We start from the raw sequence: 21,893 nt of genomic DNA on the forward strand, positions 1-21,893 counted from the left end.
GTTTGCCTTTCCTTAATCTTTCTTCTAAGATAAGTCGTAAGGTCAGTATTGCCTCACGTGTTCCAGTGTTTCTACGGAATCCAAACTGATCTTCCCCGAGGTTGGCTTCTACTAGTTTTTCCATTCGTCTGTAAAGAATTCGTGTTAGTATTTTGCAGCTGTGACTTATTAAGCTGATAGTTCGGTAATTTTCACATCTGTCAACACCTGCTTTCTTTGGGATTGGAATTATTATATTCTTCTTGAAGTCTGAGGGTATTTCGCCTGTCTCATACATCTTCCTCACCATCTTCCTCACCACCTTATCAAGATCTGACTAAATATTTATGCAGCCCCTTTCAGACAGTGCTTCATTACAGATAACTGCATCATCTGCAAACAGTCTGAGGTTACCATTAATGTTGTGTGCAATATACATCTTGAAAACATGAACAGCAAGGGTCCCAAGACGCTACCCTGGGACACCCCCAAAGTTATTTCTACATCTTAAGATGACTCTCCATCCTAGCTAACATGCTGCACCCTCCTTACCAAAAAGTCCTCAATCCAGTTACAAATTTCACTTGGTACCCTTATGATCGTATTTTTCACAATAAGAGTAGGTGTCGTACAGAGTCAAATGCTTTTCGGAAGTACTGCATTTACCCGACTGCCTTGATCCACTGCATTTACCTGACTGCCTCGATCCAAAGGTTCCAGTATTTATACCCAAGAAAAGAGCGAGTTGGATTTCATATGATAATCCATGCTGGTTGGCACTGAGGAAATCACTGTGTCAAGATACCTCATTTAAGTGTATATACTTACTCTGTCATACTGCCATGGACCGTCCACAGTGCCTAATCGACAGAAGACAAGTTTAAGGCCTTGTGAATCTGCCTCTATGCAACGTTCTCCCACACCCAGCTGGCCTTTGGTGTTCAGCCTCATTAACTGCAAGAGAAAGAAGACAGATAACTTAAAGCTATATTGCACCAGTTGTACTGGACACACACACACACACACACACACACACACACACACACACACACAAAACTGTTTCTTGCATTTAAGTTAAAGTTAACAAGATAGTTAACTTAAATTTAATAAGACAGCACATTCCTTTATGAAGCCATGACAGCGGCTCATCAGACTGCACAAGATGAATGTCTCATTTATATATGTTCATTTTGTAAGTTGCTAATTGCTTAGTAGCTAGCAATTAGAAAAAATATCCTTTAAATGCTCCAAAGGATGAAAGTAACAGTTCACCACCGATTTCCCAAGATTATTCAGTTCTATTGATATGCCATACCACATGCCAAGAATCTTCACTCTGAAAAATAATCCCTTTCATTGCTCCTTGCTCTAACTGCACTGCTGGATACACATGAATACATTCATGTATGGCAACAAACAAAGGCAGACCTGACAGGGGCTACATTTCATTTAATGCAAACAACTCCAACACAAGAATATCATTGGCCTGAACAGTGCCCTGCTGACTAGTGGGACACATTGCTTCAAAGGGTTTTTATAAGATTTCTATCCTATCACTGCCAATGTGTACCATGACTCACTAGCACAGGTCTGTTTTTCATGCTCCATCATCCAGTGGTGGTGTTCCAGAATCAATGCTAATGTTTTGATGCGTGACACTTGATAAAGAGAGAGAAATGTATGGGGCAGGTGCTTCTCCATCCCAGTAATGAGGTAGTAGTTATGGTCAATGTATCTGGTCACCATTTGTTGTTGTCCAGCATTGAACTGGTGAATTATTAACTGCAAATGTGACCTGTCTACAGGTTGTTACAATCTGAGTCAATGGGCACTACTGACAGTGTTGTCCACAATAATTGATACTGACATCCAGTTTCTTGCAAACTGATAGGGCTCAAAGTGCACCACAGACATGGTGGCATGTTAAAAGCCACCTCCAAATGTGTCACAAACCTACAACTTGACTACCATCAAATAAATTGGTACTGTGTGTTTGTTCATTCCGCACTCTACTGTGACTTTCACTGTGGCAACAGATGCACACCCGCTCCAAAACACAGCAGCTATCTCTAATGCAATTGTTGAAGAAATGTATTTCGTGATTACATACAAGCACAATTACCAATGACTGGCACAGAAAACATCTTGCAAAAACACACTTGGGATGCAATGATTAAGTCCTGCCTCTTCTAAATAATATCTATGTCTGGTGTCACTGATTGAAAGCACATTCTTGGAAGAAACCATATGATTAACCAAGTTGTTCAAAACAGTGTGTGCTTGTGTTATGAGTTGTCTATATGTGGTGTCCATGAATTGTTTTGTTTTGTTTTGTTTTGCTTTAGGGTGCAAAAAACAAATGGGGTCATACGCGCCCGAGTCAAAACTAGAGAACACGAACAAAGAGTGGAGTTAAATGATTATGCGTCTGTTCCTATTGACAGAATAGGAGACAGCTAAAAACAGGCACTTGGAAAGGGCGCTAAAGAAACACCATACAGTAATGGAGGTCCAAAACTAAAAATTAAATGGCCTTCACCGTATTGTTGTGGCGGATAAAAAGTAAAACGCAGTCGACAGCCCGCGCGTCATTCACTAAAATGGCTGATAAATCAGGCAGCAAACCCAAGCTTGATAATAAACAGTTAAAAATAGGGCACACCAGCAGGAAGTGGTGGACAGTTAAAATTTCTGGGCAATGTGAACAAAGTGGTGGGGTAGCGCCACTGAGCAAATGACGATGGCTAAAAAGGCAGTGCTCAATACGCAGCAGAGTTAAATTAATCTCCTCTCGGTGGGAGGTCCGAGAGGAGGTTGTCCAAGGTGCTGGGAGAGGCTTAGTAAGCTTAAGCTTATTCCCACTAAAGGAGGACCATTGGCAATGCCAAAGAGACACCACAATGTGACAGATGGCAATGCAGATATCATTGGAGGGAATACAGGTACTCGTGGGCTGAGGTGCGAGAATTGCAGCCTCATCAGCAGCATCATTTCCTGGCAGACCGACATGACCAGGGACCCACAGAAACATGACACTGGCTCCACCAACAGTGAGCAAGTGAGAGGTCTCCTGGACCCACTGCAATAAGGGATAGTTGGTGTACAGCGCACATAGACTGTCAAGGGCACTGAGTGAGTCTGATTGGAAAGGCTGTGTCGCTGGACGTACTCCGTGGCCTGATACAAGGTGAAGAGCTCAGGTGTAAATACTGAGGAGTGTGCTGGAAGCCGATATCGAAAGACACAGGTGCCAATGACAAAGGCACATCGACCCCATGGTCAGTCAGAGAGCCATCAGTGTATACAAAGGTACTATCGCGAAGTTCCATGCAAAGGTCGTGAAACTGGAGGCGATAGACCGAGGCTGGAGTAGTGTCCTTAGGAAGTGAATGAAGGCCAAGGTTAACATGGGCCATTTCACAAAGCCAAGGCAGTGAAGGGTTCACACCCACTGGGAAAGTTGCAGGTAGTGTGAAGTTAAGCCACCATAGTAAGTGGAGAAAGTGAATTCCAGGAGGTAACAGAGAAGAGGGCCGAGCATCATATCGGCGATCAAAGGAATCACCAAAGAAGGTATGGCGGTGGGACAGTGGTAGTTCAGCAGCTTCAGCATACAAATTCGCAACCGGGCTGGTGTAAAAGGCGCCCGAGGCCAAACGGATGCCATGATGGTGGATAGTGTTGAAAAAGTGTAAAAGGGATGGGTATGCAGACGCATAAACAAAGCACCCATAGTCGAGTTTTGAATGGACAAGGGACTGGTACAAATGGAGCAGGGTGGTTCAATCGGCACCCCAGGAAGTACCAGTGAGGACACGTATGAGATTGAGGGACCGCATACAGTGGGCTGCCAGGTAAGACACATGGGAGGACCAAGAGTGTTTCCTATCAAGTAGGAGCCTCAGAAAAGTCAATGAATGGAAGGGCAGCAGGCCCAAGACGTAGAGATGATGCGAGAAACCATTTGGGCACTGCCAGAAATTCATACAGTTTTGTCAGTGGAAAAGCAAAAGCCATTGTCGATGCTCCAAGAGTAAAGATGATCGAGACAGTGCTGAAAATGCTGCTCAGTGAGACAGGTCTGTGGAGAACTGCAATAGATGGCAAAATTGTTAACAAAACGAGAGCCGCAGATGCCCGGTGGGAGACAGGCCATTATAGGGCTAATGACGATAGGAAAAAGTACGGCGCTCAGGATAGAACCCTGAGGCACACCATTTTCCTGGATAAAGGTGTCCAACAAGGCAGAACCCACACGCATCCTGAAAACAAAGCCTTGTAAAAATGCCCGAATAAGACACGGCAGGCGCCCATGGAAGCCCCATGTGTAAAGAGTATGGAGGATACCAGTTCTCCAGCAGCTGTCGTAGGCCTTCTCCAAATCAAAAAAACACAGCCACAGTCTGGGATTTCCACAGAAAACCATTCATGACATCGGTGGACAAAGTAATGAGATGGTCAGCTGCAGAACGCCACGCATTTGTTAGTAAATGGCAAGACTCGAGCCACCACACCAGCCTGACACAAATCGTACGTTCCATCACCTCGCAAACGCAGCTGTTAAGAGAGATGGGCCAGTAGCTAGAAGGAAGGTTTTTGTCTCTACCGGGCTTAGGTATGTGTATGACGGTGGCTTCACGCCAGCATCCAGGAAATATGCCCTCCGCCCAGATGCAGTTGTACGTGTTAAGCAGAAAGGGCTTGCCCGAAAGAAAAAGGTGCTGCAACACCTGAATGTGGATGGCATCTGGCACTGGGGCAGAGGATTGGGATGAACTGAGAGCATGATCTAGCTCCCTCATAGTAAAGGTGGCATTGTAACACTCATAATGCAAAGAATAGAAGGACATCGCCCGAGCCTCCTCCACGCGTTTCTGATGGAGGAAGGCAGAGTGATAGTGGGAAGAGCTCGAAACTTCTGCAAAATGGTGGCCCAAGGTACTGGAGGTAGCAAGAGGATCCAAGATGGCATCGTCATTGACTGTCAGGCCAGAAACTGGGGAATGGATCATGGTGCCAGAGAGCCATCGGAGATTGGCCCACACGACAGAGGAAGGTGTGGAACTGTTAAAAGAACTAGTGAATGAAAGCCAGCTAGCCCTTTTGCTATCCTGAAGAACATGATGACACTTTGCACACATCTGTTTATAACGAATGCAGTTTGCCAGGGTAGGGTTGCCGTTAAAAACGCGGAGAGCTCGTCGACATGCGCCAGTGGCATCGCAGCATGCCTCACTCCACCAAGGGACTGGGACACGACGTGGTAAAGAGGAAGTGCAAGGAACGGAAGGTTCTACAGCAGTAAGGATAATGTTGATCAGATAGTCCACCTGGTCATCCCAACTGGGGAAATCTTGTTCTTCAAAGGTCACCAGGGAGGAATAAAGCTGCCAGTCAGCCTTAGTAAGCTGCCATTTGGGCATGCACGAAGGTGGGGTAGGAGTCAACAAATGGATAGCACACAGGAAATGGTCACTAAAGAGTCAAAGACGATGGGTAAGCTGGGCAGTGCAAAAGCATAGGTCCAAATGGGAATAGGTGTGTGAGAAGTCAGAAAGGAAAGTGGGTGCTCCAGTGTTAAGACGGAAGAGGCAAGTTGGTTAAGAAGGTCAGCCAAGAGGGCACCTGACAGGTCCTGGGAGAACCCAAAAGGGGATTATGCGCATTAAAGTCACCGAGTAGCAAAAATGGGGGAGGCAGCTGCCCAATAAGCTGAAGGAAGTCTGCCTTGGTGACATCGAATGATGGAGGTACATAAATGGTACAAAGGGAAAAAAGCAGGCTCGGAAAAGGCGAACTGCAACAGCTTGAAGACGGGTAGTCAGGGAAATGGGCTGACTATGAAGGTCATCCCGTATGAGCAACAGACGCCCCCACGAGATGGAATGCCGACATCTGGGGGAAGGTCAAAACCAATCAGTAAGTAATTTGGAAGCTCAAAGCGGTCTTGAGGGCGCAATTTTGTTTCCTGAAGGCAGAGTACAAGGGGATGCTAAATGCAGCTGTAAACCTCTTTGTGGAACCGAAGGCCGCGAACGTTCCATCAGAGGACAGTCACGAGGAGGAAGAGATGTAGGGGGTGTCAACTCGGTAGCCGCTGAGTGACAGCCGGTATGGAGTTGCTACCACAGGGCAAAGAGGCAGGAGGATTCTGCTCCATGGGGTCCACAGAAGCATCGGCTTGCTTGTGCGATCGGTCCGTGGAGTCCAATGCTGAAAAACGGTTGGTAACCAGAACAGAACTATACGTGCCAGACGGAAGAACACAGGGTTTAGGAGCTCTAGGTAAGGCACCTTTTCCTTTACCCAAATCTCTTGGACAGCCCGCTCATCTAGGTACACAGGACAATCCCGAGAGGAGGTGGTGTGACCGCCATTGCAGTTGATACAGCGAGGAGGAGGAGGAGGAGGAGGCGGAAAATCGCTCTCGTGTGCATCCCTGTCACAGGTTACACATTTGGCTGGGTGTCGACAAGACGTTCTAGTGTGATTGAACTAATGACACTGGTAGCGCGCATCAGGTTCAGAATGAACGGCCAGACTGTGATGATTTCGTAGCCTGCTTTAATCTTGGACAGCAGCACCACTCTATCAAAGGTGAGGAAAAGAGTGCGGGTGAGCACTAAGGAAGAATCTACCTTTCCAATACACAATGGACGGCAACGACACCCTGATCGGAGCCGTAAGATTGTATTTCGGCTTCAAGTTAGACCGTATAGCAGCCCGGACTAAATTACACCACAGGAAGAATTCAAAGTACGATGGGTCTCGATACAAACAGGGTAGCCGTGGAGAAGCGAGGCAGCGTGTGGGGATCAGAAGCTGTCCCCCAAAGTAAAGTGCCATTCCGTAAACGAGAGCAGGATTTCACAGGTCCAGCAATCGCATCAACACCTTTCTGAATAATAAACAGTTTGACCATGGCGAAGGACTGACCGTCTTCAGTAGGTGAGACCACAAGCAACTGTGGTGCAGCAGGAAGGGTAGACGTCGAATGGGGAGACGATTGACTCATTGCGAGAAAATCCCCCCCGATTGCCAGCGTCTCCGATGACGCGCTCCTTCCAAATGGGGGCTCCCTTCACAATGGGGCGCACACACCTTAGGTGATTGCTCACACCTCAGGTCGCACCTCCCAAACATCTGACAGAGGGACCAATCGGCAATTTGGGAAGGTTGCAGCTCAGGCAATCAGCCCTTCCTGGGCCTGGCCTGTATCGGGGGGTACGTGGGAACCCTACCTGTCGACCCGGGGCTGGGAATTACGTGTTACCCAGTCACCTGTTATGTGTGAGATGCACGGGCCGGCCTTCAGGAGCGCACAGGGAGGAAGAAGAAAAAAAAGAGGATCCTCAAACGCGAAAGCAGAGGAACGAGAGGAGAAGGGAAGAAAAGGAAGTAAAAGGAAACCAAAAACAAAAGTGAGATTGTCCATACGACAGCAACAGAATGCAGAACATTCCCAAGAATTTCCCAGAAAAGTTCCCCAAGGGAGGAGAAAAAGAATAACAAGAGTATAGACATGCAGCACGGAAGAGGAAAATGCTGCAAAGGCTGGGGCCTCATGGTAGCCAAGCATGAAACCGCCAAAGAGTGGCGAGCCCCCTGGGAGGCGGCCATGAGTGAAAGCAGTCTTTGAAGAAAGTGTTACTCTATTAACTATGCAGTTAAAAAACTGCATCAGGTTGTGTTATTTTGAGTTGTGAACGCCTTATCACATTTGTAACTCTGTAAAATAGCAACCGTTTCAGATGAGTGTAGAGAGCCGCCATCAATTTTTAACATCTACTACTGGAATATGAGGTAATTAATCATTTGGCTACAGTTTAAGTACTGTACATGAAATCTAGAGACTGCTCCATTTTACTTTAATGTAATACTGTTACAACTGTAGGTGTTATCCACACAAAGTCAGTGGTAGCTGACAATACGGTCTGCAATGCACTGGTTGGGTACCAATTTGATACTATTTCTCCTCTTAGTGTATAAGCTGCTGCACTACTAGCACCTCGACCTAACTAAGATTCTAAGTTAGTTATCAGGGAAAAACATTAGACTTTTAGAAGCTCGGGTTACATCAGTGTCCCATAAAAAGCAATGCCGTAATTTTATTGCTATTTAGACTCCAACTTAACTTTGTACATATTAACCTAAAAGAATGTACGACGATCGTTACTGAACTAGTCAGCAAATTACCTGATTTGTCCCATAACCATGACAAGGTGATACACCCATAAGACTAGGAGGTCCATGTCCCATGGTGTCCAGACACTGTTGTGTTGCCACATTGCGCATCTGGAAAATTAAGTAACACATTATGATTAGTTTAAATTCATAGAGAGACAGCTAGGTTGATCACTACTTAACTTTATGAGACAAAACTCACTCTCTCTCTCTCTCTCTCTCTCTCTCTCTCTCTCTCTCTCTCTCTCTCTCTCTCACACACACACACACACACACACACACACACACACACACACACACACACACACACACACTCACTTTCCCTATTCAGTACATAAAAGAATAAACATTGGAGGCATTGCAGGAAAAAGACAGGTTACTCAGAATGGAAGTCAACACAGACCCTAGTTGTAGAGGAAAGCAGGCTAAGAGGATGGCTTCATAAACAATCAATAGATCACAATCAGTTGGCAATGAGAAAGCATTCCTGACTTAACAGGCTTGCAAAAATGGAGTTTGATGATGAACACACAGTTTTCAACAGAAGGAGTAACATTGCATAAATGAAATAAAGTGACAATATCTGATACATCCTATCATACAAGTTCCCTTCTGCAGCTGAGCATTCTGCATGTCTGGCTACCACAGACTGAACCTGTAAGGCAATAACTAAACCCATTATTTACATTTATTTGCCTTGTACTTGAAGTAATGAGTATGCTGTAATGTTGTAAGGGTGCACCCGCATACATGTATCAACTTGACAGGGCTTCCAGATTCTTCTGTAAGTTATGCATTTATGTTTCACGCTATTTTCAGAAGTCGGACTCAGAAGGATTTGAAATAAAAGCCTGAAAAACTGAAGTGCTTAGTCTTTCGTTATGAAAGGAGTCTTTAATGTTTTGAATATTATATTTTTCATCTAGTGTGTGTAAAATGCCACAAAAATGATTTCTGAGCTTAAAATGCATCAAAAGAATGGTGTTGACAAAAGCAATGTGATGTGAACTGGATGGTTTATTAATACATACAACTGCCAATGTGAAATCTCTTCTAGGTGCATACAAAAATGAGGCTTCGCAGGAGAGTTATTGCAAAAACTACAATATTGATGACTGTATGTACACTGGTCAATCCAAAAAATTTTGACACTGGATTAATAAACAAAATTAAGAACAGAGAATTTATTTAACACTTCAGATTTTCTACATAGCCTCTCCCCAATTGAGTACAGTGCACAACATTTGTGAAACTGTCAAAGTTCTTGCGCCGTAACAGAAAGGTTTCACACGTTTCAGCAATGTAGTTTGTTTAAGGTTCATTTCAATCTATTGAAACAGCACAAGGCAATTAAAATACAGGAACAGTAAATGTAAAAATTTGAAACTTTCTGTATGTAATGTATATCTTATTTATTTGAGCAGATTGTCTAGTACTTTTACAGCATGTTCGGGAGGTGGTGGTAAAGATCATCTGTCAGCCCCGAGAGAACCGCAGAGTGCTGGGTCCAGAGACCACCATGCACCAGCTGACCGCTAGAAGAACAACTGACAGCTATATGTCGTTCTTTGACAAATCTTAAGGAATAATGGCGGAGCCATACTTTTATCAACAAAATGGTTCAGTTATGGTTTTATGCCCGAGGAAAGGCAGTTAAAGAGGAACTAAATTTGTGTGTAGAGGGTTGGACGGACCAGATATATAGTTGCAGTTTTTTTGCTAATTTGAGCTGATGTGGTTAGCTATCGATATTAATTAATCAGACAGTTGTATCAATTTATGGTGCAGGTGGCAAGTTTCCACAATTTTAGAAGTATGACAAAATGTGTGTATTTTGGTGAAAGATTGCAGCAATGGGTGTAGCGCTGGATATTAAAGACCGGAAATAATTTAAATTAGAACTAGTGATGTGCTTATTCTACAATTAGCTGAGTGGGGGTTTAAGTTCTGTACTTTTAACGAGGTTACGAGTTTTCTGAGGATTGTGAACCGTGAATCTAAGTAGTATTGTTTGATTTCAGCGATTAGACTGAAGCTATCTGAGTTGATGTACAGGTTATGGTGTATTTGTACCACACCTATAAGTGTGGTGCTATGATTAATTGTAAGGATTTCAAGATGATTATCTGAACACCCAGACTTTTTTTTTATTTATTATGAAGTTTACTTCTTTCACAGTTGTGATAGTAACCATATTTAAGCAAAATTCCACTGCATTATTCCTGTAGTCAACAGTGACAATTGACATTTTCAATTGAGGTTTTGTTAGTGGGATCGCTGATCGCTCTAACACCTGCAGTGGCTGAGAACTTTGCAATTTGTGTTTCAAACTGAGTTAATAAGTAGTGGCAGCATCTAGGATTTTCTTTTTTATTGCTTCATTTTGTTTGGGGATTCAATTTTGTTTCTCACTTGATTATTCGTGAACATTTGTCTCTGTATGCAGATAGCGCAGGGAAGGAAACAAACTTATTTTGTTTAAAAGTCAAAACCTACTCCCTGCGTTCTCATTTAGCCTGAAGTTACTAAATAATTACTATTTGAGAGAAATCATTCTTTATGACAGAAACAAGTGAGATCTTAAACTGCGGAATAATAACAAGTAGAAGAGAGCTGTCAAAGTCAGAGATTCTTAAATGACAAATGAACACAAGATTGGTAATCCACAGTATTTACGAGTTAAAGAATTTTTACTTCAAGATCATTTTAATTAGGGCTATAGTTTGCGTTTGAAAGGATGTAAGAGAGTTATCTATTTTAAAGTACAGAAATTACGAAGGACTGGTTTATTTCTGTTCTAAAGTTGAAAGTTTACGAACATAGTTTTGTAACAAAGACACTGTTTATATTATCGAAGGGTGTTGCTGAAGTAAGAAAATAGACTGCTGCCTGTATCTGACAAAATTCATACTGTATCTGTCAATATTCATACATTTGCAGTTCCCCAGAACCTGAATTTCTGTGTAGTGAGAATTACCACTGCATTCATTATAAATACATTATAAATCATTATTCTTAAGACTATTTAGGTTTTTTTTTTCCTTCAATTTCTTCTCTTATTGGGGCTGGGTTGTGTCTGCTAACAGGGCTAGTTACATGAAATTATAGGTGGCAATTTTGGCACAATGCATCCTTCTTTGGGACATTTGTTCATCTTACCCATCACATTGGCTAGACTATCGGCTATGTCATTGAAGTTGGGGTTTAAAAATGGTCACCAGACACCAAACTGCGAAAGAGAGAGAGAGAGAGAGAGAGAGAGAGAGAGAGAGAGAGAACCTGCACTAATCACCCCCCCCCCCCCCCCCCCCTATTGAAACGCTGCTACAACTGAAGCCATGTGAGCAGGCACACGGCTCTGCAGCAAGAAGAAATCCCTCTCCTTCCATGGTTGTGAACGAATCCTCCGAAACCACTTGCATTGCTGATCCATGACACCCAAATACTGAGTATTTACACTGGTGCCGATGAGAATAAATTCCTGTGGACAATGCCATGAGCATAAAAAAAGGTGATGAGCACGATCTTCAATTTTGATTTTGTCATTCACACGTTCTTCGGTCATGGTGAAAAACCAGAGATCCATTCTGCACTTTGCTGTTTTGTGATAGGTTTATACTGACAACACTAAGCCTTATCATCCATGCTAAATTTTTCCAAAACAGAATTGTCTGAATTTTTCAATTTCGATCAAGTCATGGCAGAAGTCCCCGCATCATAATTTTTGTTCGCGAGTCACGGTGTGTGGGGCAATCTTTGTACACATGTTTCTATTCTTAAAAACATTCTTTAGAATTTACTGACCACTTGGTTTAGAGATGTTCATTTCATCAGCAATTCCCTGTATAAGAGAGGACAGTCAGTTTTTGAGAGCTAATGAATTTTCTCAGTGATTCTGTTGGATGAACTTCAGGTGGGACACCCCCACCTCAAGAGATACCAGTCCTCCTGTAAAAAGTTTGAACCACTCAAACGCTCAAGCAAGACAAACAATTATCACTGTAATCCTTTCTCATGGCCTCAAATGGGTCTAGCCATTTCAGTGAGTAAAAAGTGAAATGAAATCATTGGCCTGTTGCTCTATCGTGATTTGTGGTAATAACACACTACACCCACACATCCACCACTTAATAATGCATGCTCACAACTGACTGGTCGAATTTACATACATTGCTTACTGTTCTAAGTTCAAGCTGCTACTGTAGTTATTACACTGACATCACTTACGACACTACGACTAAAATCAGTTTCTCAACTTTTGGACACAGGGTATACGTAACGTGGTCCAATATACCTATTTTTACATTGTTCCAGACTGCAAAATCATCTTTACAGGAGCACACTACAAAAATCATGCAATACAGGGTAACTCCATCCAACTGTGAAGCACTGTGGAGTCTCTGTTATGGTTTGAATAATGATAACATTGCTTTCATTATGAACACACCGAATGCAAAAGTAAATTTTAAGTTATAAGGTTTACAAAACTATATGAGCGAAAATGAGAATTTATAAGCCTAGACCATGATCAAATTCACTAACTTATCAAACATTCACTAGAACTCTTGTTACACACACATTTTATACACACCAGACTAGTTTCAACAGCAAGTTACACATTACTAAGTTCAACTTTTTCTTCTACTGGCACGTCCATGACATAGTGCAAAATGGAATTGAAATTTTTTATTACCAAGTTACCAAATAAGAACAAAGTAGAATAGATTAAATTAGGAAAACTGCATATCAAGATGAGTACTGAGTGATTCTGAGCGAAATGTAAAAAACTGCGCTTGAATCACAATCACTGTGGGATGTCAGATTTAAGAACCTCAATTTTTATCATCTGGTACAACTTATGGAACACAGTTCCATGCATTTCTTGTAGAGGGTGTCTCAAAAGAAAGTTTATATTTGATGTGTCAAAATAAAACAGAGTTTGCAGTCTGTCAACAAATTCAATATTTATATAATGGAAGGAAACATTCCACGTGGGAAAAATTATATATAAAAACAAAGATGAGGTGACTTACCGAACAAAAGCGCTGGCAGGTCGATAGACACACAAACAAACACAAACATACACACAAAATTCAAGCTTTCGCAACAAACTGTTGCCTCATCAGGAAAGAGGGAAGGAGAGGGGAAGATGAAAGGAAGTGGGTTTTAAGGGAGAGGGTAAGGAGTCATTCCAATCCCGGGAGCGGAAAGACTTACCTTAGGAGGAAAAAAGGACAGGTATACACTCGTACACACGCACACGTACGAGTGTATACCTGTCCTTTTTTCCTCCTAAGGTAAGTCTTTCCGCTCCCGGGATTGGAATGACTCCTTACCCTCTCCCTTAAAACCCACTTCCTTTCGTCTTCCCCTCTCCTTCCCTCTTTCCTGATGAGGCAACAGTTTGTTGCGAAAGCTTGAATTTTGTGTGTATGTTTGTGTTTGTTTGTGTGTCTATCGACCTGCCAGCGCTTTTGTTCGGTAAGTCACCTCATCTTTGTTTTTATATATAATTCAATATTTATTATAGAAAAATGACGTTTAGGAACTTATTTCTTAAAAATTGTGTGATTTAAATGGAATCCAACACACCTACAGCTCTCATTTAAACAATAAACAAAATTTTGCATGACGGCCTGGCATGTAGACACTGGGATGGCTGCCACTTTGCTACAGATGTTTTCTTTCAACTGGTTCAGAAAAGTCTGATTATTGACATACAGTTTAGATTTGACATTTCCCCATAAGAAAAAATTGATGGGGTTCAAATATGGACTGTGTGGGTGCCAATTTATGTCTTGTTAGGGAAAATTTCACAAACAGTATAGCCTCATTGGACGTACGTGCTGGGTTCTATCTTGTTGAAACAATGTTCTTTGGTTACAAGCTGGAAATTTTTGCAATTCAGGCACCAAAAGGTCTTTTAACATTGTCACATAACATTCTGAATGCACTATAACTGCTCGTCCTTGAAAAAGTAAGGGCCCATTATTCCTCAAGCTGACATCCCAGTCCATACAGCAACTTTTAGTGAATAAAGGGGTTTGTCATGCTTCTGTTTATGATTTGTTGCACTCCAGTAGTTACAATTTTGCTTACTGAATTGACTGTTCAGGTGAAAACATGATGATGATAAATGAAGGGCACTCAAGTCTTATCATTAATGAACTGCAGCCTATGTCTGGCACCCTGCACCAAATGGATTTTGTAAGGTTCCAGCGATGATCTATGCACATTTAAAGAATTTGCACACACATGAATTGAGAGGTTACGATTGTCACGAACAGACCAATTTACACTCTCCACGGATTTGCCCATTCTTGATGGCTACCATTGTCCAGATTTCAGTTCGGCCAGTGTTGAAATGGTCTCAAATATTTTGATCCATTTCCAAATACAGGGAACACTTTGAGCATCCCTTACATTACATTATGCAGTCCACAATCACTGCAAAATTTTCTCCATGCTAGTCACCAAAATCACTGTTTCTGTGAAATTCTCACGCAAAGAATGTGTGGTCTGCTTTTGAGAAATGCTCCATATCTACAGAATTCCTAAAGGCTAAGCAAGCAATGAAAATAACCCCCACTCTCCTCCGATTTGTTGTACATGTGCAGAGATTTCTTCAAATATAAACTTCCTTTTGTGACACTCAGTACTATCCAAATATGGCTTCAAATATAAAAGATGTGAGAATGAAGAATAAGAAGGGAGAAAGAGAAAATATGAACATGAAGAAGAAGAGAGGAGGAGGGTGATAAAAACGATATATACCTTGGGTATGTATCAGACAGCTGATGCAAAGAAAACTGAATATAGCAAAGAAAGGGTAAACTTGAGGGCTTTGAAATATCTGAAATGAAAATCAAACAATGGAAAATCCAGTATGGAATAACAACAATATTATGAAGAAAAGGATAAATTTCTACTCACCATGTAATGGAGATGGTAGGTCATAGACAAGTACAACAAAAAGACTGCCAAACAAGTGAAAATCAAATTTTTCATTATCAAAGCAAAACTCTCGACTACATAAGAGTACACCTTTCCTTGCTGTTACTTTCGATAGAAGCACTATATCTAATCAATAGAAACACTATATCTAACATTTCTTTTGAAGTAAAAGATATTATGAGCAGTACAGCGCTTCACGAACATCACATTCATACTGTACCATCAACTATGACAAGTATTATGTTACTCCTATATTCTTAAATTTTCTCTTTACTCGTTGAAATTGTCCACAAACCACACTAATCCAAACCAGTTCATCTGTTTTACACTGTCCATATAGGGAGAAATGTTTGTGTGGAAAAAAATTTATGTGCATTTATCATCATCATACCATCTTTATCTTCACAAAAACGTAACACACAACAGAAGAATAAGATAAATTTATAAAACACAACTTATGAAATGAAAGAGGAGTACAGAAAGTCTTATGTGTTGCTTACCTCTCCCCAATATAAATTAGGGGGCAATTCAGGATACTTGTCCAACACATCATAGGCAACATTCTCCATGAACCAGCTGAATGATTTGCAATTAAGCTTTTTCTTCAGTGCAAGCTGTTCAGTGATATCACCCATGTCCAAGAACCGAGCCAGCGGTTCTCTTGTATAAAAAAATTCTTTGTATCTGTCATCAAACCACGTCTCAATAACACGTTTGTAGTTCTGAAAATATATTAATGACAACTGTAAACTGGCATCCTTGGAGCATCTAATAAATTAGGAGTATGTCACAAACAAATCAGATCAATTCAAACTAAACACACTTTACTGTGATAGTCCTTTACACCAGGTATTTTTCCAGAGTACCTAAAGCACTCACGAGTTGTGCAATTACTCAAGAAAGGCAATGCAGAGAGTATCTAAAACTGCAGACCAGTTTCACTCACTGTTCACATTCTCTGAATAACTGAAGCAATCATGAAAACTAAACTAATGAGTTACATGAATAAGCACAACATTTTAACAAAACACAGATCAGTTCCCGACCTGGGAATAATACAATACTGATCGTTACAGTGTTTGCAGAACTGCTACTTGAAGCTCCTAACAAGGATGTTTTGTGTTAGAGGCATACTCTTAGACTAATCCAATGCTTTTTTACATTGTCTAAAATCACTGTGAGGCACAATTACAGCTAAACAGACATTTTATCCCACCACGTTTTGGTTGCAGGGAACTGCTATCGCACGGAAGTTTCATTGTATGGGAGAATAAAAAATGAAAACTATATGTAACAAAAATGTATCTCAACATTATCATGCTGTCCGATGATGAATCTGTCGGTCTGAAACCAGTAATGGCACCATTTATACAAATAAATAGCATTATAAAATGTGGCGGTTGCTGTTTTCTTCTCTGCAAGAATCAAACTACTACACAAGCCAAAATCACTATGTGTACGAGAAAATGCAAATGAGTGGTTCAGTCTTAAATGGAAAACAAGGTCTAAAAGTTAGAGAGAGTTCACTAGTGTGTAGATGGTATGTTTTATTGAAACAACTGCCAGACAAGAGACATGTAAACACAGGTATTCCTCAGGTAGTGTATCAGGTTCAATCTTCTTATTAATGAACAGTAGAGCCTCATTTAACTGGACTAATTTCTGTCATAAGTCATTTGCATAATTGAAAATCTGGATAAATGTATGTATGAACAAAAGCAATTTTTGTTATTATCTCAAGAAATATAACCTACTTTGCCCACGTATGGTTAACTTTCATATACATTGTCGTACTTTTATCTTTCTAGGTTTTATGTTAAGTGTTTATTAAAAAAAACCACAAAGTTATTATTATCAACAGAAATCAATGTTTATTAAGAGGTAAGAGACATTGTCATACATACTTCCTTAAAATTATTAAAATACTGCAACCTTAATTGTGAAATACATAAAAAAGTAACAAAGGACAGTCGCTGTAGTTTAATTTTGTTTAAAATACTTGGCAATTGTCACCTGACATAAAAAATTATTCTCTTCATTGCTGTTACATCATGAATTCAGTGTAGTAAACTCATGGTATCACACACGGTTTGTTTTTGGAACCATTTGAGAACTGTTTGCAGGGCTTGAAATGCTTCTGCATGAGACGGTCCTGCATCATTTTCTGCACCAATGTTTTCTTCTGTTTTCTGTTATTGTTTGTTTGCCTGCAATACGTTTTCAACAATTTCATCGTCCTACATGACCTGAAAACCTTATCATTACTGTCTCAAGTGAGCACCCCTTTTATATCATTGGCATCACATTCCTGGCATATTTTTATGTTTATCATTAGCTCACGTGTATATTCCAAAATATATTTCCTTTGGTAGTCTATTCCAAGCACTGTTTAAAGTCTTCCTTTCAATGAAATTCCACGCATCTACAGCATGTAACAACACACTTAAATTCATTTGCTAGATAAATGACAAAAAATTTCTATATTATCTTCATCACAGGTAAAAACCTGTTGTTTCCAAGTCATTTTAATGTGTCAGTAACTCTTTGTTCCATGGTTGTAGTAAGGACTTCACGTTAGAACGCAAAAATTTCTACTGCAAATATGCAATTTTCTCTCTCTAACAGTTCCGTCAAAGGATGGCTTGGCTCCTTATCTGATAAGTGTTGTCATATCAGTCAATGAATGTTCTGTGTTCATCCATGCACTTTTTTGGTTTGTACAAATTAAGGAAACCCTGATATTTTTGAAGCATATGGGGTTTTTTGATTTTCCAATGAGGGGAAAAGGCATTGTATGGGTCCCAGTAACGTTTTGCTCCAACTAATATTGTTACTCAGTCTTTACTAGTTTTATCCTAGAGCTGAACTCTCACTGAGATGCTAAAGGTTTTGATGATAATGGTCTCCAATTTAATCCAATTTTATCAGTGTTGTAAGCAAAGTCCAAGTCATTGTCTTTTTCTTCCAATTCTTTTTTTAAAACCATCTTTAAAAGAATTTGCTCCATCTTGAATTTCCAATTCATGAATTCCATGACGAGATTTAAGTCTGCACGACCATCCATTACTTGCCACAAACAATTCATTCCTACCTAGAGTCAGCACCTATATTTTTGTTTAAGTGTAATGCCTTTTTACAGAACAAAGGACTAGATATCAGTTGCCCTGTTAACCTATTTTTTTCTGGAAAAAAAAATTGTGGTGTATTTCAAAATTGAACCACTATTCTTCTTCTTACTGCAGAAATAACTACACCGTACTTACTAGGTAACTTACAACCAGTTTCTCCTTTTTCTTAATGAATCAGTAATGTTTATTTTAACTTAAAGCGATAATAGCAATCTCTCACATTTTGAACCTTGCAAGTGTAGCTTGCAACCCAGTGCAGCATTTGACAACTATCCAACTCAAACAATAATGACACATTCGCCATCTAATTGAAACAGTAAAGAAATATGCAGGGCAGAGATTGCATAGGGTGTGGGCGGGTAGTCCCAGTGTGACACGTCCGCACACACGGGGCCTAGATTACAAAGCTATTTGCTTGTGGTCAACAATCCAGATAATCAGGAATCTGAGTAACTGACGCCTGGAGAATTGAGTCTCTGCTATGTATCAATGACTTAACAGACAGTATAAGACGTGAAGAAAAAGTTCTTTTTGTTGATAACACCAACACTATAGTCAACCCCATAAATCCTATTCAAGAAGGCAAATGAGACCTCCAATGATGTTTACAATTGGGGAATATGTAATAAATTAACATTGACCAAAAAAGAAAACGAACAATATGCACTTCAGCATAAAAAGGAAAATCAATTCTGTCATATTAAGGATAAATGATGAATCTACAGTCTGTGTAACAAACGCAGTTTTTAAGGATGGTCTGTTTATCAAATAAGATGGAATGGACACACAAAGATATTGGCAAAAACAATGTCAACAGCATGTTTTGCTCTTAGGGTTCAATAATCAGCCAATGTCTTGTGGTGACATACTATTCTTATGTACATTCAATTCTTAACTATGAGATTCTTTCCCGGGGATCAAAACCACAAAATTAACATAATTTTTGAACTGCAGAAAGAGAAGCAGTTGTTGGGCTCACTACAATGAACTATTAGGAAGAAAACAAAAGCTGGCTACCCTTACTATACCAAGTGAGTACATCTATTATCTGTTGTGCATATTGGGAAAAATGTTATGATATATTTCACTAATAGTTCTATATGCAAAATCGTAGGACAAGAGGAAATTTGGACTTTAAGGGGGGGGGGGGGGGGGGAGGACACCATCTACCAGGGAATAACACTGCATACTAAAGTGCCCAAGGAGGCAAAAAACACTTATTTGAAAAGGCAGCTAAAATAATTCTTCATATGTAATGCATATTACAAAATCAAAGATTAATTAGAGAATGCAGGGTAGTGGTTAACAAAAGGCAATAACTATGATTCATGAAAATCTTTTAATGTTTTACAAGAAAATCATGTGCTAAGATCTCCAGTGCATGACAGTATTGCCTTGTCATTTTCCTTAATTCAACATCTCACTCTTCATGGGGGGATGCTGACTCAGTTTTTTGAGGTGGGGTGAGGGAAGGACATGAAGATGTGCTTGGGGCATAGTGACATGTTTACAGGCTTGGATTGTTTTCCAAACAGACTGGATTTTGTGGAAGGGGCATAGCAGCATGTCCGTATAGAGTGATGACAAGCAAAACCATGTTTTACATTATAAATTATCTGGAGCAAAGCGTGTGTATATCATGAACAGTGCACAATAGGGACCAACTGAATGAGGCAGCGCAGTTGTTACGACATTGTTCTCATATTCGGGATGATGGAGTTGCTCTGTCCGGCTATTTTGTTTTAGGTTTTATGTGGTTTTCCTAAATCATTTCAGGCAAACATCCATGGCCGACAACCTGTCCTACTTACTTAATAATCTGTATGTATGTAAATTTTTGAGCTATTTATTTTTATTGTATTATGATGACAAACCCCTTATTATTTTAAGATGATCCTTGGATGAATGAATGAATGGATAACTAAATAAATAAACAGACAATTGTATTTCCCAACAACTCAACAATTTTTAAAAAGGAAGGAAACGCAACAATTAAATCTGGATGTATGCCACAGTATAGTTCTTAATTGATTCCTGTAAATGTCCCTTCTCCCAACTCACAATGGTTTAGTGATCTGATTCAACTGGATGTGAAAAAGGAAACATTGGATTTCGGTTCAAATGTGGATTTTCTTGTTAATGTGAAGAGTAGAAGCAAAAAGAAAAAAACACTTATTGTGTTTTCCTGTTTTAATATTTTCAGTGACATATCTAGATTAGTGATACACTGAGATTTCTACACTGATTCATTATTATTATTATTATTATTTAATACACAAACATGATTGGCAGTGGTTGCCTGAAACAATTTAAGCATAGTTTAATAGATCCATTCTTAGTTTCCTGGTTTCATTACAGTTGTGATATTAAGCAATATAAAGTAATAAAAAATACTTACGATGGTGATGAGAGGTCCTTTCTTCCGTTGAGCAAGTTTTCCAAAGTTGTATGGCATAAATCCACGATAAACATGCCCCACACGTGAGCAAGGAACCCATTCGATACTACCTCCACATTGCCAAATCTGCGTTACAAATCAAACACAGCTAAACATATTATGAACTCAAAACAGAATCACATGTAAACTTTTGTTAATGTACACTGTTTGGTATAAATATGACTACCTAAATCAGTATTTATATATAAAAACAAAGATGAGGTGACTTACCGAACGAAAGCGCTGGCAGGTCGGTAGACACACAAACATTGTTAATGTACACTGTTTGGTATAAATATGACTACCTAAATCAGTATTTATATATAAAAACAAAGATGAGGTGACTTACCGAACGAAAGCACTGGCAGGTCGGTAGACACACAAACAAACACAAACATACACACAAAATTCAAGCTTTCGCAACAAACTGTTGCCTCATCAGGAAAGAGGGAAGGAGAGGGGAAGACGAAAGGAAGTGGGTTTTAAGGGAGAGGGTAAGGAGTCATTCCAATTCCGGGAGCGGAAAGACTTACCTTAGGGGGAAAAAAGGACAGGTATACACTCGCACACACGCACATATCCATCCACACATACAGACACAAGCAGACATATTTAAATATGTCTGCTTGTGTCTGTATGTGTGGATGGATATGTGTGTGTGTGCGCGAGTGTATACCTGTCCTTTTTTCCCCCTAAGGTAAGTCTTTCCGCTCCCGGGATTGGAATGACTCCTTACCCTCTCCCTTAAAACCCACTTCCTTTCGTCTTCCCCTCTCCTTCCCTCTTTCCTGATGAGGCAACAGTTTGTTGCGAAGGCTTGAATTTTGTGTGTATGTTTGTGTTTGTTTGTGTGTCTACCGACCTGCCAGCGCTTTCGTTCGGTAAGTCACCTCATCTTTGTTTTTATATATAATTTTTCCCACGTGGAATGTTTCCTTCTATTACATTAAATCAGTATTTATGTATTTATTATTATTAATTACAAAGGTGCCAGAATAGCAAGCAGCAAGTAAAAGAAAAACAGAAACTGCAGCATGCCAGAGTTATTCACAGCGTAGCACAGCACTGAGTTGCAGTCTATGCTCCAATCCGCCTCATTCCACCTTGATAATGATTACTGAATAATTAATTTACTAACAAAAACTAATTACAGATGTAAAAGACAGCAAGGGAGGAAATATTTACTGAATAATACTGTGTATATAATGGAT

At 40.3% G+C, this 21,893-nt stretch overlaps 1 protein-coding gene across 1 annotated transcript in view; it reads right to left on the reverse strand.

The window, feature by feature from the left end:
• The window catches only part of LOC126416159 (N-acetylgalactosaminyltransferase 7), a 92,425-nt gene that overhangs the window by 4,624 nt on the left and 65,908 nt on the right, over positions 1–21,893 (reverse strand). The window contains exons 8-11 of the mRNA XM_050083718.1: positions 20,644–20,769; positions 15,618–15,839; positions 8,176–8,274; positions 808–933 (exon numbers count right to left, since the gene is read on the reverse strand). Of these exons, the coding sequence (XP_049939675.1) occupies positions 808–933; positions 8,176–8,274; positions 15,618–15,839; positions 20,644–20,769 (573 nt within the window). The remainder of the gene's footprint in view (positions 1–807; positions 934–8,175; positions 8,275–15,617; positions 15,840–20,643; positions 20,770–21,893) is intronic.

This window comes from Schistocerca serialis, chromosome 8 (assembly GCF_023864345.2).
Source record: "Schistocerca serialis cubense isolate TAMUIC-IGC-003099 chromosome 8, iqSchSeri2.2, whole genome shotgun sequence".
Classification (NCBI taxonomy): domain Eukaryota; kingdom Metazoa; phylum Arthropoda; class Insecta; order Orthoptera; family Acrididae; genus Schistocerca; species Schistocerca serialis.